This window comes from Oncorhynchus gorbuscha, linkage group LG15 (genome assembly GCF_021184085.1).
Source record: "Oncorhynchus gorbuscha isolate QuinsamMale2020 ecotype Even-year linkage group LG15, OgorEven_v1.0, whole genome shotgun sequence".
NCBI classification, from domain to species: Eukaryota; Metazoa; Chordata; class Actinopteri; order Salmoniformes; family Salmonidae; genus Oncorhynchus; species Oncorhynchus gorbuscha.
The window spans coordinates 48,406,746-48,425,722 of NC_060187.1; the positions used below are offsets into that span (position 1 = coordinate 48,406,746).

Consider the following 18,977-nt stretch of genomic DNA (forward strand, 5'->3'; position numbering starts at 1 on the left):
CAATTGAATTTCATAACCCCCCCGTCAATAAGAAGGGTCAATAAGAAGTTCATCATTGGCCGTACAAGAGCATAATTGCATACCACATACTGTACATTCATACTAAGAGATGGAATGACGAGGGTTAGGGAAAAACTGACCCTAGTAACAGGGCACTCTGAGCTACAGTATATGAATAGTGTTTTTGCGGTGACCCCATTACCGCTGCACTGGCAGTCATGAGTCACGACCGCAGTCAAATTCCAGGTGACCGTTGAGTCACGGTAATCTCCTTTTATGCACTCTGGACATGTGTTGGTTGTACCCAACTCGCTAAACGACCATCAGGTCACTAATGGCCTGGCACTCAGGGCTCTTTTTCCCCCACTAACCACTCTGACATCAATGCAAATGCAATCTAAAAATCACATCAAACACTTATCATCAAAACAGTATCATGCTTTTAAAACGCGCCTCACTGCGATGGATCAATTTGAAGAAAGAAGTTCAGCGACAGGTTGAGACTGAGTGGGGAGAAACGTGGACGTTGTCGAAGAACCGAACACAACGACGCGGGCAGCGCTTTCTGAGGCGATGATTCATCCAGGACACCCATGTGCACATTAGCCCTGATGCATAGCATAGGACTGTAAATGAGTCCATGCCCCCCCCCCCAAATAAACAACAACCATGAATTAAAATGATGATTGTGCCGATATACAATACATAGCCTACCGGCATATTACAGAAGGCAGAAAACCATTCAAAAACGGATTTTAAGATATCTTCGGTACATACTTGGTCCAGCCTAAATTACACAAACTCAGAGTTTATAGTGAGTTTGTATTTGATTTTGAATAGCCTAGTAATAGGGCATTTAAAAATATATATATTTTCACGATTAATAGACTGCCATTACCTCGCCACCGGGCGTTTCCATCTCCTCTCTCTCTCTCTCTCTCTCTCTCTCTCTCTCTCTCTCTCTCTCTCTCTCTCTCTCTCTCTCTCTCTCTCTCTCTCTCTCTCTCTCTCTCTCTCTCTCTCTCTCTCTCTCTCTCTCTCTCTCTCTCTCTCTCTCTCTCTCTCTCTCTCTCTCTCTCTCTCTCTCTCTCTCTCTCTCTCTCTCTCTCTCTCTCTCTCTCTCTCTCTCTCTCTCTCTCTCTCTCTCTCTCTCTCTCTCTCTCTCTCTCTCTCTCTCTCTCTCTCTCTCTCTCTCTCTCTCTCTCTCTCTCTCTCTCTCTCTCTCTCTCTCTCTCTCTCTCTCTCTCTCTCTCTCTCTCTCTCTCTCTCTCTCCCTTCATTCCTTTTTCACCAGAGCACAAAGAGAAGGGGTTGTCAACAGATGTTTCGTTGTGAAAACACAATTTGCTATCGATGTTCCCGACCAGATTTCACTTGGTTTCTCAAATGAAGCACCGGGTTAGCTGCAGGTTCAGGGTTGCAGAGCCAATGGCATACAGAGTTTGGGCAAAATAACAGGAGTGCCTTCCCGACGTGGGAAAGCGGCTTCCGTTCCTATCGGATGATGTGTATTTTACCTCTTGCCCCTGTTCCTGCCCATTCGAAACAAATTCTACATATTAGTAAAGACGGGATTAAATTGAGAATAGTCTGACGGGTGATAAAATTATCACATGATGAGGGCTGGAACGAACAGCGTGTGCGTCCTAAGGCAAGGAGCAGAGCGCAAGCATCATCTTTTTTTAACGACTTTTCACAAATCATCATTCAGCCCGTATATCTTTAAAAAAAAATCTAAGGCCTTCTAAGGTTTGTGTCATTCACAACAAAAGTTGCCAAATAACTCTTAAGTCGAGCGTATAGGACCTGTTTCAAATGATCACTTGTACGCTCAACGTAGCCACTTCATATGCGCACTCTAGCTCTGGAATGGGGAAAAATATCCTTTCTATTTTATTCAATTATAATCTTCTTACTATAAAATCTGATAGCCTAATATAAATGAATGGCATATCAGCATTTCTTGTCTGCTAAATGAACAAGCCTACAGCCTACGGCATGGCGCATAGCCATATAACGTACAGTAGGCCGACTCCTATTCTGTTCTTCTGAAATACAATTTCATCATATAAGGTTTCTTTAAACCTGCCGAAAATAAATAATGGAATTATCGTGACGGTGTAAATTAAATGGATTCATTCAACTTTTTTGTTGTTGAAATGCTTATGTTCCAAACGCGTGCCCTGGCTGCTTGCATTTGTGGAGGCCTGGAGATGCTAAATGTGTTTTATGTTAATTAACGGTAAATTACCGTGAGACCGGCACTCTTTTGTATGGCAATAACAGGCTGACAAAATGTCATGCCTCCCACAGCCCTAGTTGCAGGTCTCACTCAGGTGCCAGGACAACGGTCAGGTCACATAGTGTCAATCACACTGTGGCATTACATCTCCGGGAGAAACCGTCACTGTCGATCACTTTCTCACACACTACAATTGTGAGGCCAGGCTTTGTCAGTCAGACGTGGAAATGTGTGCAGCAAGAAAGCAACCTTTAGACTCTGGTGTCTCACTCTGTAGTCCTGCATCTCTCTTTCTCTCTCTCTTTCTCTCTCTTTCTCTCTCTCGCTCTTTCTCTCTCTCGCTCTTTCTCTCTCGCTCTTTCTCTCTCGCTCTTTCTCTTTCGCTCTTTCTCTCTCTTTCGCTCTCGCTCTTTCTCTCTCTTTCGCTCTCGCTCTCTCTCTCGCTCTTTCGCTCTCTTTCTCTCTCGCTCTTTCGCTCTCGCTCTCTCGCTCTTTCTCTCTCTTTCGCTCTCTTTCTCTCTCTTTCTCTCTCTTTCGCTCTCTTTCGCTCTCTTTCGCTCTCTTTCTCTCTAGCTCTTTCTCTCTCTTTCTCTCTTTCGCTCGCTTTCTTTTTCTCTTTATCTTTCTTTCTAATGAACAAGCCTCAGTCACTCATGTTCCAAATTCCCCCATCCCTCCGTCCCCAGAGCTTTGCAGAAGAAGGAGCAGCTGCGCCGGCTGAAGCTGGAGGAGGTCAAGGTGCTGGCGGAAGAGGGCATCGAGCTGGACGCCGTGGCCTACCAGCGGCAGGTGGAGGAGCGCGAGGCCCAGCGGCGGCAGGACAGGGAGGAGAGGATGGCCCGCGAGGCCCTGGAGACCCTGGAGGCCATGGATAGAGAGGACCGGGAGAGGCAGGAAGCCCTTGCCGCCCAGGCCGCAAGAGGTGAGGGGTGTAGGGCGAAGTAGTTTGATTGGGGGAGGGGGAAGCTGATTCTTGATACGGGGAAGTTCACCCCCCGGAGCCAGGAGGTGAGGGTGAGGAGGGTGGTGGAGGTATCACAAGGCACAAGTTGGCTACAGTGTCAGTTTCCATTTCAATTTGGTTAATTCGGGGAGATTAACTGACATTGCAGTTCCAAATCACACGGTGCCCAATCAAATAAGTATCCAAATAAATGCCTGTCAGAACCAATATGTGGTACAGAGATTAGAATTGGAAGAAGCAATGGCACGTTGGATTGAGGTTCCACGTTTCCCCCCGGCAGTAATCCCTCTCTTTTATTTATCTTGCCGGGTAGGCCTACCAGACCCCCAGGTAGACCCGCAGCACTTGATGGCGAATGGCGAGAAGAAGAAGAAGAAAAAGAAGAAGAAGAAACAACCCGCCCTGCCGTCCGACCCCATGAACTCTTTCCAAGCAGCTTTTGAGAAGTTTGCCACGTTTAAAATCCCGCAGACCCCAAAGCAGCCCAAAGGCAGCAATGACACAGACCTACCAGCAGAGGGCAAGCTTGATGTGAACGGTATGCAGCAGGTAAGCACTGGTGGAATGCCATAACGTGAAGTTGCCCCTATACCCCACTAATGGTTAAGGTTGGGATTGGTAGATGGAAGGCTGATTCTAGATCTGTACCTATGGGAAACTTCACCCCTGGATCACGGAACAACCGTAACACTGCCATTTGAATTGCACAGATTGTCATGCTGTGTTTTTGAGGCTTCCTTTGATGGTTTTTCGTGTATATTTTAATCATATAGTAGACTTTTATGCAGAGCAACTTCTAATTCGGCCAGTCGTCTCTCACGTTAATTGACCAATCGGTCTGAGCATCTGCACACCTGGTGTCCAATCATTAGCGTGAAACGTTTTTGAACATTGCAGATAGAAATCTGTTGTATTAGAATGGTCCCACCTTTCCATTAGGCTTGATAGAGTATTGTGTTTGATTTAATCCAATGCATATCTATCTGCACAGCGTAGCCACTGGGCTAAACCAGTAGCTTATGAAGAGGCATGACTTAAAACTAGCTGACACTCAACCCCATTAGGTTCAGATTTGTCAGGGTAACGCAATAGATTCATTGTGGTTTGAGGTAAATCGGATGAGAAAAATCTAACAGGCTCAGTGTGGATATCAGGGTGTTGATTCAAGTGAAGTTTATTCCAATCCAGGACCTTACCCAATAACCTGTTGGTGACCTTTGTTGTATGACCCCCCCTCAGTCATCATCTTACTCCAAGCAGCTGAAGATGAGGATGGAGGTGAAAAAGAGTCGCCGGCACCCCCTTAGCAAACCCCCCATGCGATCCCCACTCTCCATCGTCAAGCAGGAGACATCTAGTGACGAAGGTGGGTTCTGCGTGACCACGCCGTAGCACGGTCTTTATACTCCGTACAATATCAGTATAATACTGTGGCTTTGTCATGATAGCCTGTTCCCAGGTCTGTATGTGCTGTATACAGCCAACTGCTAGGGTTGTTATTATTTGACAAGACTGCACGATAGGATCTGGGACCAGGTCTATTATCATGATGCTAAAAACATGTAAATGGTAGAAGAAAAACGAAACAAAGTTTCGGGATAATGTATTCTGTACTGTTTCGGCCCTGCTACACTACAGCCAGCAGGTGTCCGGCATTGCCATCAGCAATTGAGGGAATGCTTCCTTTGAAATCAATCATAGTTGCTGTATTGTCCGTGTTGCGTCACGTCCAAGCTCAGGAGGTTCAATTATTGATGGCTGACACGAGCGTTTCAGCCTATCTCGTGAATTGAAATAATAAAGAATAAATAAAGGAATAAAGTTGATTTTTGGTCGGTTTCTGGAGGAGACAGAACGTCACATTGACACAACGCTGATGACGACACAGCGTGACATAGTGTAGTGTAGCGTAGCTGAAGTCTAAGACTCCTTTCTTTCCCTTCTTCCCCCACGACCTCTCTCCCCTATTCTTTTCTTTCATGACTGACACATATTGATCCCGGGATCATGACTCCGAATTAACTGCTTTCAAAGTGACTTTGAGCTGCCTGGCGATAGACGGCGATAGACGGGGGAGAGAGGCAGAGGGGGAGAGAGGCAGAGGGGGAGAGAGGCAGAGGGGGAGAGAGGCAGAGGGGGAGAGAGGCAGAGGGGAGAGAGGCAGAGGGGGAGAGAGGCAGAGGGGGAGAGAGGCAGAGGGGGAGAGAGGGAGAGAGAGGCAGAGGGAGAGAGAGGCAGAGGGAGAGAGAGGCAGAGGGAGGCAGAGGGGCAGAGAGAGAGGGGCAGAGGGAGTTTGGAGTTTTGCTGTTTGGGGTTTTAGGCTGGGTTTCTGTACAGCACTTTGAGATATCAGCTGATGTACGAAGGGCTATATAAATAAATTTGATTTGATTTAGAGAGAGGCAGAGGGGGAGAGAGGCAGAGGGGGAGAGAGGCAGAGGGGGAGAGAGGCAGAGGGGGAGAGAGGCAGAGGGAGAGAGAGGCAGAGGGAGAGAGAGGCAGAGGGAGAGAGAGAGGCAGAGGGAGAGAGAGAGGCAGAGGGAGAGAGAGAGGCAGAGGGAGAGAGAGAGGCAGAGGGAGAGAGAGAGGCAGAGGGAGAGAGAGAGGCAGAGGGAGAGAGAGAGGCAGAGGGAGAGAGAGAGCGAGAGAGCGCGAGAGGCAGAGGGAGAGAGAGAGGCGCAGGCAAAGGGTTTGTATTCTCCTCTCTGGTCAGGTCTTGTGTTACATGCATTGCAGGCCGGACAGAGCATACATTTGTGCTTGTTCTGTGTTCATCCAGACCCACTGATCTGACTTGTCTTTTTTCTCCTTTCTCCTTAAGCAGAACTTTTCTCCCCCTGGCCACTGGATGGCGACGTGAAGAAGGCAGGCCACTTGTGGCAGAACCGCACGCCCAACTTCCTGGCCGAGAAGGGTTTCAACGCGGCCGTGGCCACCCTGGAACCCTACTGTGCCGTATGCACTCTGTTCTGTCCGTACACACAGGTAGGGCACACAACATAGACTAAAATATAACAATGTATATGCTGTCATGGATCGCAACGGCACAAACACTGTCAACATCGCAATCAGGCAACAGTTGTCTTTGACAACTACGGGCTATGTCAAAGAAAGTCAACCGTTTGCTCTGTCGTTTTGATTGAAAGTTTAGGAAAGAAACATTTTGTTGACGTACGCCCCAAAAAGATATGTAGGGTTGCATACTAACGGAGGTCAACTGTGTACAAGGAAAGGAGGCTGCACACTCTAAATATGCTCCTAGGAATTTAATGGGTACACACCTAATCAATCTTTTGGCACGGAGTGCCTTCTTCAGGGTTGCAAACAGAGCGAAAATGATGGTGCCTTCATGTGGAAACCTTTAAGAAATAATAATCATTTGCACAATGAACCTTTGGGAACCAGGATGTTCAAGTAAATATATTATGTTTATTATAATATTTTTGCATTTAAGGTTCCATTTTGGTTTTATTACTCTTTTTCAACAGTGTACGGGGTCTACATCTCTTTCAAAGTCTGAACTCCACCCGGTAAACCCAACAATATTCTATAACGTCCTTCCCTGTTTCATTCAACTCCAGAAGGACTCCTCCTACCCGACCGACAGTCCCGGTGCCCCCAACCACCACAGCGTATCCCGCTGCGGCAGCCGTACCCATCCGCTGGTCCCCGAGATGTGCTTCAGCGCCGGGGCAGGCAACACCGAGCCGCCGCCCTCCAACTCTCACACGGGTGACGACGGCACCAGCCCGCTGCTCTCCTGCTCCTCCTGCAGCCTGCAGGTCCACTCCAGTGAGTAGACAGACGGATTGACCGTGGCGGGCGGGCAGGCAGGCAGGCAGGCAGGCAGGCAGACAGACAGACAGACAGACAGACAGACAGACAGACAGACAGACAGACAGACAGACAGACAGACAGACAGACAGACAGACAGACAGACAGACAGACAGACAGACAGACAGACAGACAGACAGACAGACAGACAGACAGACAGACAGACAGACAGACAGGAGGACAGGTGTCAGACAGGCGCAGACAAACTCACACAGTGTTTCTATCGATCCAGTCAACATGTGGCAGTCAAAATCACATGTTTTTTTTCTCTAACGTTCAATACCAACCAGATAAAACACAAAGTTTACGTAAGTCCATTACTAGCCAGACAAAACTCTTAATACATTTAAAACTTCAGTACCAATCGGCCAAACTCTCACCAAGCCCACGCCAACAAAGCTGGTGTATATTCTGGTAAGTCCATGCCAGTCAGACCGTACCAACCAGTCAAAACCAGTCATTTAATACCATTACCAACCTGGTCCGTACCAGGCAACCAGCCAGTCAATACCAGTCATTCAACTCCCCCGCCATGTTTACTTTAGACTGTAATTACTGTGTCTGTTCTCCCAAGTCTTGTATTTATTCAGCCAACTAATGGTCCGTAGTATTGCACGCCGTATTAATTTAAATTCCCATTACATATTTGCTCCCCCTCGGGCCCGAAGCAAGGATTTTTTTTCTCTCCGCGAGGATCAAAATGCCAATCAAATTGTTCTAGTTAATTTACTGCAACTCAGCCTGAACTGACTGGGATTGCTGTGCCAGTGTGCCCCCCCCTAAAATTGTCCCCCTGCAGAAAAAGAGGTAAATAAAATAGTTTGGTGTCATTTTTTTACTCGGCCAGTCTAAGCTGCGTAGCCAATTAAGCTTGCCTCTGTATGGTAAGGTGGCAGGGAGCGGTTAGCATGCAACACATGGGGAGCGGTTAGCCTGCGCACACGCAATGTTAGCCAGGTGACCCTACTCTGATTAGAGGACTTGGGAGAGGAGAAAAATGATCAAGCTCTCCTCTCCGGCCTGCCCCCCGTAGTCGTAGTACTATCAAAGATGGTGAATAAATTAAGATAGTTGAGTCAGGCCTTAGCATTGGACTTTTTTCAGTTCATGGCCACTTAAGGGGGTGGCTCTCCCATAGACACCAATGCGATAGTGCAATTGAACCGGAAAGAACCAGAAAAAAACTGTGACTGGTATGTCTCGCTTTTTCTTCCATCTCTGGTACTATTTTTCTTCCTTGAGCCAGATGGCAGCTCTCAAAGTAGCCACCCTTTGCCTTGATGACAGCTTTGCGCACTCTTGGCATTCTCTCAACCAGCTACAACTGGAATGCTTTTTCAACAGTCTTGAAGGAGTTTCCACATACGCTGAGCACTTGTTTCCTTCACCCTGAGGCCAGGTCATCTGATGCAGCATTCCACCACTTTCGTTCTTGGGCAAATAGCCATTACACCGCCTGGAGGTGTGTTGGGTCATTGTCCTGTTGAAATACAAATGATTGTCTCACTAAGCGCAAACCAGATGGGATGGCGTATAGCTGCAGAATGCATGCCATGATGCATGATGTGATAAGTCCGTTCACCAACGACAACAAGGCATGTTAAATGAATGGTGGTCTGGTAGTCAGACCTAACTTGATGAATCGGAGATCTGCAATGAGCTCATATAGGCCGAGTTCAGTTGGTTCATATTCCAAATGTCCTACTGGAAGCTAGACTACTACATTGAATTATTCCCAACATTTTCTCCCCAAACAAAGTTAGCCAGTTTACATTTTCGCTAGCCTATCCACATAAAGACACCTATTAATTACAATTATCATTAGACCTAAAGTTAACCCGAGACCTGTTTTAGTGTCATTGAGAACCTTCTCAATTTCATTCAGGGTCAAGCACAAGCCTTGTGTGTTGGCTACATTGTTTAATATAAACAAAGTGGCGCAGCGGTCTAAGGCACTGCATCTCAGTGCTAGAGGCGTCACTACAGACCCTGGTTCGAGGCTTTTTGGCACAGCGTCGTCCGGGTTTGGGTTTTAGCCGGGGTAGGCCGTCATTGTCAATAAGAATTTGTTCTTAACTGACTTGCCTAGTTAAATAAAACATTTATATAAACATTTTATTCAACCTTTATTTAACTAGGCAAGTCAAATTCTTATTTATATATAATTTTAAAACTCTAGGTTTCAGGAAATGGCAGTTACAGGTTTTCCTGAGGGGAAGTTGACTGACACCCTCCGGACCTCCCCCCTACCCAATTTTAGGCCTACATCAGCACCACCTTGTCAGAAAATCCCAGGGAGAGCCCTGATTTGTACATTTGAACCACAGGAGGTTGGTGGCACCTTAATTGGTAAGACGGGCTCTTGACAATAGATATAGTGGAATGGTATCAAATACATCTAATGTGGTTGATACTATTGCATCTTCCCCATTCCAGCCATTACTATGATCCGTCCTCCCCTCAGCAGCCTCCTGTGATTTTAAACATGATTTCTAATTAGCTACTGAAGAGCAGCCAATTACCAAGTACATATACTAGAGTCTATGACCCACCATTTCCACAGAGGCAGTCTTCAACATCGTTATAAGGTAAAAAAAATAATTTAAAAAGGTGCATTTGTCTAGGATTTAAGCAGTGGGTGTCGCACGTGCGCCGACGTGTTTTCCGGGGGGGTGGTGGTTCACGTAATAATTCTTCAGGTTGGCAGGTCTGATTTACAATTCATGTGCTGATTCTCCGCCCACTGAAAAATCAAATCTTCTTATTTGACATGTTGAACATGGGCAACTGTCTTTGTTGGCTTACTGCCATCTAATTACTCCAAATTGGATTATTCCCCAGCTTTGGTTAGAATGAGATAGTAATTACAGTACGTTCTTACCACACGCACGCACCTCCCCAGCAGCTGTCTGTCCGGATCTGGCCGGCCTTACGCCGGGGCTGCGTTCGGCCCTCGCCAGCTGCTGAGGTCAGGAACGGACATCCTGTAGAGGCCAACTCACCCAGGCCTTCAACACCAAAATCAAATCAAAGTGGATTTGTCACGTGCACCGAATACAACCGGTGTAGTCGACCCTACAGTGAAATGCTGATTTACAGGCTCTAACCAATGGTGCGGGGAAAAAAAGGTGTGTGTGTGTGTGTGTGTGTGTGTGTGTGTGTGTGTGTGTGTGTGTGTGTGTGTGTGTGTGTGTGTGTGTGTGTGTGTGTGTGTGTGTGTGTGTGTGTGTGTGTGTGTAGGTAAGGTAAGGGAATAAAACAACAGTAAAAAGACATTTGAAAAAAGAGGAGGAAGGCTATATACAGCCACCTGTTAGTCAGGCTTATTGAGGTAGTATGTACATGTAGGTATCGTTAAAGTGACTATGCATATATGATGAACAGAGAGTAGCAGAAGCGTAAAAGAGCGGTTGGGGTTTGGCGGGTGGTGGGACACAATGCAGATAGTCCGGTTAGCTATCCGTCGGGCCAATTTAGGTGGTATGTACATGAATGCATAGTTAAAGTGACTATGCATATAAGAAAAACAAAGAGTAGCAGCAGCGTAAAAGAGGGGTTGGGGTTGTTTGGGGGGGGGCACAATGCAAATAGTCCGTGTAACCATTTGGTTACCTGTTCAGGAGTCGTATGGCTTGGGGGTAAAAACTGTTGAGAAGCCTTTTTGTCCTAGACTTGGCACTCCGGTACCGCTTACCATGCGGTAGTAGAGAGAACAGTCTGTGGTTGGGTATTTTTGACATTTTTAAGGCCTTCCTCTGACACCGCCTGGTGTAGAGGTCCTGGATGGCAGGCAGCTTTGCCCCAGTGATGTACTGGGCCATACACACTACCCTCTGAAGTGCCTTGTGGTCGGAGGCCGAGCAACTGCCGTACCAGGCAGTGATGCAACCAGTGCTCTCGATGTTGCAGCTATAGAACCTTTTGAGGATCTCAGGACCCATGCCAAATCTTTTTAGTTTCCTGAGGAGGAATAGACTTTGTCGTGCCCTCTTCACGACTGTCTTGGTGTGTTTGGACCTATCTAGTTTGTTGTTGATGTGGACACCAAGGAATTTGAAGCTCTCAACCTGCTCCACTACAGCCCCGTCGATGAGAATAGGGACGTGCTCAGTGCTCCTTTTCCTATAGTCCACAATCATCTCCTTAGTGTTGGTTACGTTGAGGGATAGGTTGTTATTCTGGCACCACCCGGCCAGGTCTCTGACCTCCTCCATATAGGCTGTCTCGTCGTTGTCGGTGATCAGGAACTGTTGTGTCATCAGCAAACTTAGGGATGGTGTTGGAGTCGTGCCTGGCCATGCAGTCGTGAGTGAACAGGGAGTACAGGAGGGGACTGAGCACGCACCCCCGGGGATCTCCAGTGTTGAGGATCAGCGTGGCAGATGTGTTGCTACCTACCCTCACCACCTGGGGGTGGCCTGTCAGGAAGTCCAGGATCCAGTTGCAGAGGGAGGTGTTTAGTCCCAGGATCCTTAGCTTGGTGATGAGCTTTGAGGGTACTATAGTGTTGAAAGCTGAGCTGTAGTCAATGAACAGCATTCTCTCATAGGTGTTCCTTTTGTCCAGGTGGGAAAGGGCAGTGTGGAGTGCAATAGAGATTGCATCATCTGCATCATCTGTGGATCTGTTTGGGCGGTATGCAAATTAGAGTGGGTCTAGGGTTTCTAGGATAATGGTGTTGATGTGAGCCATTACCAGCCTTTCAAAGCACTTCAAGGCTACGGACGTGAGTGCTACGTGTAGTCATTTAGGCAGATTGACTTTGTGTTCTTGGGCACAGTGACTATGGAGGTCTGCTTGAAGCATGTTGGTATTACAGACTCAATCATTGACATGTTGAAAATGCCAGCGAAGACACCTGCCAGTTGGTCAGCACATGCCCGGAGCACACGTCCTGGTAATCCATCTGGCCCCACAGCCTTGTGTATGTTGACCTGTTTATAGGTCTTACTCACATCGACTTCGGAGAGCGTGATCACACAGTCGTCTGGAACAGCTGATGCTCTCATGCATGCCTCAGTGTTGCTTGCCTCGAATCCAGCATAGAAGTGATTTAGCTCGGCTGGTAGGCTCGTGTCACTGGGCAGCTCGCGGCTGTGCTTCCCTTTGTAGTCTGTAATAGTTTGCAAGCCCTGCCACATCCAACGAGCGTCGGAACCGGTGTAGTATGATTCAATCTTAGCCTTGTATTGACGCTTTGCCTGTTTGATGGTTCGTCGCAGGGCATAGCGGGATTTCTTGTAAGCTTCCGGCTTGTAAGCAGGAATCAGGAGGATAGAGTTGTGGTCGGATTTACCAAATGGAGGGCGAGGCAGAGCTTTGTACGCGTCTCTGTGTGTGGAGTACAGGTGATCTAGAATTGTTTTCCATCTGGTTGCACATTTAAAATGTTGATAGAGATTTGGTAGAACTGATTTAAGTTTCCCCGCATTAAAGTCTCCGGCCACTAGGAGCGCCGCCTCTGGGTGAGTGGTTTCCTGTTTGCTTATTTCCTTATACAGCTGACTAAGTGCGGTCTTAGTGCCAGCATCTGTCTGTCGTGGTAAATAAACAGCCACAAAAAGTATAGCTGAGAAATCTATAGGCAAGTAGTGTGGCCTGCAATTTATCACAATATACTCTACTTCAGGCGAGCAAAATCTAGAGACTTCCTTAGATTTCGTGCACCAGCTGTTGTTTACAAACATGCACAGTCCGCCCCCACCTCGTTTTACCAGAGTGTGCTGTTTTATCCTGCCGGTGCAGAGTGTATCCCGCTAGCTGAATATCCATGTCGTCATTCAGCCACGATTCTGTGAAGCATAGGATATTACAGCTTTTGATGTCCCGTTGGTCGGATATTCGTGATCTTACCTCGCCTAGTTTATTGTCCAATGATTGCACGTTGGTGAGTAATATTGACGGTAACGGCAGCTTTCCTAGTTGTCTTCTGCGGGTCCGGAGGAGGTCTGTGTCCCAAATGGCACCCTATTCCCTACACCGTAGTGCACTATGTAGGGAATAGGGTGTCATTAAGGACGCCACCTCTTTTTTAAAATTATATATATATAAAAAATAATATATATAATTCCATTCCATATACAAACACACAGCAACTTACAGATGCACAGAAACAATGGCGACATCTCATCTGCCCAGACCTGCCTGCTCACACCCCCATCCTTAGTGCCTGCATTATTGTTTAACACTTGGCCTTAAATTGTATCGATTTGTTTTTCTAGACTCGCCCATGCTATTTCAATAATAAATCATCAACCTTTTCCATTGTGTTAATGATGGTGGATTGATTTGCAAGTTTTCAGGTTATGTTTTTTCAAGATGAGTGATGAGAAGAGACTCATCCAGCCCATTGTGTATCTCACTACGCCCCCATATGCCATGTCTTGAAATACACAGCCTCTCTTTCTGAAGACAACACTCCAGAAAGTTCCGTCTCTCTTTATTTACCAACAAACCCACTTTCCCCACCACTTGTTATTTTCTTCACGGAGATGCCGAGAGTTCAATTTTAAGGGGCATACGGCATCTGTCAAAGTGCAACATCTGTCAAAGTGCAGCGCCACGAAATGGCAGAGAGCTTGTTATCAGCGCTGTGTGTGTGTGTGTGTGTGTGTGTGTGTGTGTGTGTGTGTGTGTGTGTGTGTGTGTGTGTGTGTGTGTGTGTGTGTGTGTGTGTGTGTGTGTGTGTGTGTGTGTGTGTGTGTGTGTGTGTGTGTGTGTGTGTGTGTGTGTGTGTGTGTGTTTTTCTGCTTGCTTAGCTGGGTTTTGACTACAGTTCAGCTTCGGCCTAGATGATTGTTCTCAACTCTGTTGTTTTCTAAGTTTCAGTGAATTGATAGTCCTATGTTTTATTGTGGATGAGATCCCACTTAAAGGCATGCATTTAGGCCACGTTTAAACACAATTGGTTCCTTAGTGAAGGACACACACACACTGCCCCCTCCCCCACAAACACACACACACACACACAACCACACCAAGTGGGCCTCCTGGGTTCTTATTAGCACTAAAGCGGAGCTCCCACCCCAGACAGGGAAGTTCATTATCCCATCCAGGAGAGAGGAGCACTGAGCTAGCCAGACACTGGACAGGCAGCAGCAACGGTGTTGTTGAGGAGAAGAAATGAAGCAGGGAGACATCCTGTCAAAAACAAACACGCTCTCTCCCCCCCCACACACACTCTTGTCTTCTCTTCCTGGGTCATTGCTTGTAGCTGATCTACATGCACGCGAGTTCAAATGCACAAACGACAACAACAACAACAAAAATATTTTGCCGCCCAATAAGCGACGACTGCAGAACTACGTGTAGATGTGGGGATTTGTAAAAAGAGAGGAGGAGAAGGTTGTGCTTTGATTAACAGAATCCTTTTCATGGCTCAGTAGGTTCAGTACCAATAAATGTGAATGGCAGGCCAGGAGATTCAGTTAATGTTGACTTGTTTCCTTTCTCTCTCTCTGTGTGTCTCTCTCTCTCTCTCTCTCTCTCTCTCTCTCTCTCTGTGTCTCTCTCTGTCTCTCTTTCTCTCTCTGTCTCTTTCTCTCTCTTTCTCTCTCTTTCTTTCTTACCCCCCCCCCCCCAGGTTGTTATGGTGTTAGGCCGGAAACGGTACACAATGGGGCCTGGATGTGTTTGAGATGTACAGCGCTCGCCTGGACAGCGGTGAGTCCTCAATCAAATCAACACAAAACTGCATTATGCCTTCACTGTGTAACAACTTCATGTGGACTCAGACCACCGGGCTTCATAATTGACCATATTTATCCCATTTGGAAACGTATTTTATATGCAGGGATGTTGATACGACTGAACAACACCCCTCACTTCCCCTCTGTGCCCACTGCCTACCCACATCCTAACCCTTCATGTGTTCTCACAGGACTGCTGTCTGTGTAACTTACGGGGAGGCGCTTTGAAGATGACCACGGACAACCGGTCAGTGTCCCCTTCCCTAACTTCTGCACGGCACTGGCCGTCCCCTATGTTACTGTAACATGGCATGGCTTGTGATAAGTTGTACTCTGTGTGTTGTGAACAGTTGGGGGCTCGCGTCATATGTGTCCCCCCACACACACACACATGTCATGTCTCCTCTCTTCTCCCTCCAGGTGGGTCCATGTGATCTGTGCCATCGCTGTGGCCGAGGCCCGCTTCGTCAACGCCGTCGAGAGGGAGCCGGTGGACATCAGCGCCATCCCAGAGAACAGGAAGAGTCTGGTGAGTGGAGGGAGGGAGCCCAAGAGTCATGCTCAATTGGCACCAAATTGCCTGAAACAGGGAAGGGGACTAACTGAACTTGTCCAATGAGTGGCCCTGACAGTGTGCCCTAAAGTACATGACTCTGGTCCTAGATGGCCGATGTGTAAAATGCACGGCATTTTCGTCAGATGCTTAAACTTGATCTCCTTTGAATTGGGGGGAGCCTTCTCAAAATTAGACTGGAGTATTCTAGAATTACGCTCCTCCCATCCTGCTCCTCAACTGCTGCGACTGCTCTGTCGCTACCAGGGCCCATATCCGCAAAGCATCTTAGGGTAGGAGAGCTGATCTCGGATCAGTTTTGCCGTAAATTATATGGACGGATCCTAGGTCAGCACAACTACTCTGAGATGCTTTGTGGATACGGGCCCTGGTCTCTCAACTATTCTCTCACAAACTACCTCACGTCTCCCGCTCTCATGTCGTTTTCTCTCCCCATCACTCCTCTTCTCTCCCCATCACTCCATCATCTCTGTCAGTCCTTGGTCTTTTTCATTCTTACTTTCTCTCTCTCTCTCTGTTCCTTTTTTTCTCTTCTCTTTCTCTCTTTTTTACTCTCTCTCTCTCTCTCTCCCTCTCTCTCTCTCTCTCTCTCTCTCTCTCTCTCTCAGTTCCTTTTTCCTCTCTCACCAACTCCCTTCACACTCCACTGTCTCCTGTTCTCTCTTTTGCTCTTGCCACTCTGTTTCCCACCATCCGTCAATCCCTCTCTCCTCCTCCCGGATGGATGGATGGTGTATTAGTGAGCCGAGGAGGACGGTGGCAGAGTTAAATAATAGATGCACGGAAATGAATGGCCGAATAATCAGGTGTCATTTTTCTCTGTGCGCTAAATGAACTGCGTTGATCCCGCGGGCAAGAGGCAATTTCCCAATGCTGCCGCGCCTTTGAACACACGGCTCCCTTCTCTCCCTTTATCTCCCTCTCTCCGTCCCTCGCTTGATCCCTCCCTCCCTTCATCCGAAGTGACTTCAGTCGCACAGCCTCCAGTGGCATTGTCACAAATCTACAAATATAATGTCCCCCCCCCCCCCGAATAATCTATCAAAAGAAGTGAAGATCGTCTTTTGAATAATTTACATCCGAGCACTGTTTCCTCCACCTTTTTTTTGAAAAGGGCTGTTAAAAAGCTGCCGCGCCCTCCTAATGATTTGGATGACTGGGCTTATCTCTATTGTAGAGGAATGGTGTGATCTAATTAATTTGGGGCACCACATGTTATTAGTCCACAAGAAACTGTAATTGTCATCTCATTTGGAAGGTCATTAAGTTCTCAAATGACAAGCTAAATCCATTCCTCAGAGGCCAGTGGATACTTTTATAGACAAAAGACTTATTCTAGGAGCATCGAGATAAGAGTTTACAGGACGAATGAACGGTGGCGATTTCACTGGCAAACTACTCTGCGGTACAGAATTAGAATCCAAAAAGCAGAAAGGGAAAAGAATAAGGGGGAGAAGGTTGTAGAGCATTTGATCAAATGGACAAAGGCAAGATAATTGTTTGAAAGTAGTCCAAATGAAGTGAGCCAGGTAATCCTAGGAGAATGACAGCCTTAATGAAGCAGAGGCAGATTTACACCCTCGGTCAAATCAAGGAAGTCACAGGTGACCTGGATGCACTTCAGACAAATGGATTGTTATTGTGGTGCGCAAAGAATGGAGTCTCAACTTTCGGGAACACAGATTCACCGCATGTCCATCAGTCAAACAACAAATGTGCAAAAGTAGCCCAATTAGCGGGATGGATCTGACCATCTTCTTGTCCCCGCAGTGCTCAAGTTTATAATGGCTGTCAGTGAAAACCCACACAGCACTGTGAAGCTGAGAATGTGACCCCTGAAGTTGTGTACAGCACGTTACTGTACACCCACTGCGTTCCAATTTAGGTGCTTATCAATGACAAACTCTGCCATTTTTAACCCCGTATACGGGATCACGAGGGCTACCAAAACCCTCAAATCTGTGAGCTAACTTGGAACAAATAAAATAGTACAGTCAAATTTAACTTGGTAAAGTCAGAAGCACTAATAAGAATTGTATAGAAAATATAAAAAAAATTCAAATGGAGAAAGTTTATTTTGCATAGTGCAAAAAATATGCATCTCACGTGTAAACATTTATTTTCTCAAATTTAGTGATAATTGGTAACGGTTATATTAGACTCAATTTGGAGAGTTAAAAGAAAGCAGCAACAGATTGTCTTTATTGTTACCAAGTCAAAGGCCAGGATTGTGGGGGTAAAAATCATGTTTATGCAACCTAATAATCATCCTTAGAATACTTCCAGAACCAACTTAATTTTGAATTAAAATTTGAGAATCTACAATAGAAATTGGCCTTCTCCTAGTCTTCATTGAGCCCTGGTTTTGGGACAGATGGGATGAGTTCAAATCAGGTGCCAATCCTTTGGAATCCCCCCCCTCTAGCTGTTTGATTGATTTGATCTGCTAGTTAAATAAACACACACACACACACACACACACACACACACACACACACACACACACACACACACACACACACACACACACACACACACACACACACACACACACACACACACACACACACACACACACACACACACACACACACACACACACACACACATGACAGGGATATCATTAAAAAGTTTCCATTGTGGTCTTCATTGATGGAGATGGAGATTTGAAACGTCTCTCTAGTAGTCTGTTCTGGATGATGGAAAGGGAGTTGATGCAGTGGGTTGGAAATGCAGTATAGCATGAGTGGACGGGGCATCAATGGTACAGCCGGGGACAAACAAAGACGGTCAGACAAAACTGGCCCGGAGCTCTTCGTCGGTGTACCGCAACCTGCTTCCCCGACGTTCAGTTCCTCCACAGGAGCGGCTCCTCCACAGGTATTAGTGCTCTATTGCCGAACATGTGGCACCCACTTGAGTGACGCCACGGCTGCTGAAAAAGTGCTCAAGAGCCACCACACATGGACAGTGTTTAGGAACAGTCCCCTTACCCTCTCGGACATGCCCAGACACTGCATGCGGTTGTGATGCCCGGCAGATGAAACAAAAGCTACCAATCTTTCCCCCCCAAAAAAGTGACATAAAAACACTTGAAAATAACCAAATGTGTACAATATTTACAGAGCTCTCTGCCTAGGCCACCATGGCAACCAGCGGTAACCTAGCGCAAACCCTTAAAGAACTCCACGGTAAAACCTTGGTTTTCTATTTGGAGTTGAGTGAGACACGTTGAATGCGTCGATTCATTCATTAGTGCAGAGACTAGTGAGCACTTTTAGGCTCCGTAGCTACAAAGAAACATTCCACAATATTTGTTTATTTTACAAGGGACCACGTACAATTAAAAGGTACAGTTGACATCGGATGTTTACATACACTTAGGTTGGAGTCATTGAGACTCGTTTTTCAAACACTCCACAAATGTCTTGTTAACAAACTATAGTTTTGGCAAGTCGGTTAGGACATCGACTGTGCATGACACAAGTACATTTTCCAACAATTGTTTACAGATTATTTCACTTATAATTCACCTTATCATAATTCCAGTGGGTCAGAAGTTTACATACACTAAGTTGACTGTGCCTTTAAACAGCTTGGAAAATTCCAGAAAATTACGTTATGGCTTTAGAAGCTTCTGATAGGCTAATTGACAACATTTGAATCAATTGGAGG

General features: G+C 46.6%; 1 protein-coding gene across 3 annotated transcripts in view; it reads left to right on the forward strand.

Moving 5' to 3' along the window:
• Positions 1–18,977, forward strand: part of LOC123997424 (lysine-specific demethylase 4B-like) — an 85,238-nt gene that overhangs the window by 54,482 nt on the left and 11,779 nt on the right. For 2 of the 3 annotated variants that reach the window (XM_046301630.1, XM_046301632.1), the window contains exons 10-17: positions 2,929–3,164; positions 3,520–3,755; positions 4,446–4,572; positions 6,031–6,191; positions 6,788–6,998; positions 14,623–14,702; positions 14,920–14,975; positions 15,149–15,257. In XM_046301630.1, the coding sequence (XP_046157586.1) occupies positions 2,929–3,164; positions 3,520–3,755; positions 4,446–4,572; positions 6,031–6,191; positions 6,788–6,998; positions 14,623–14,702; positions 14,920–14,975; positions 15,149–15,257 (1,216 nt within the window). The remainder of the gene's footprint in view (positions 1–2,928; positions 3,165–3,519; positions 3,756–4,445; positions 4,573–6,030; positions 6,192–6,787; positions 6,999–14,622; positions 14,703–14,919; positions 14,976–15,148; positions 15,258–18,977) is intronic. The other variant, XM_046301631.1, reaches the window with a different exon arrangement.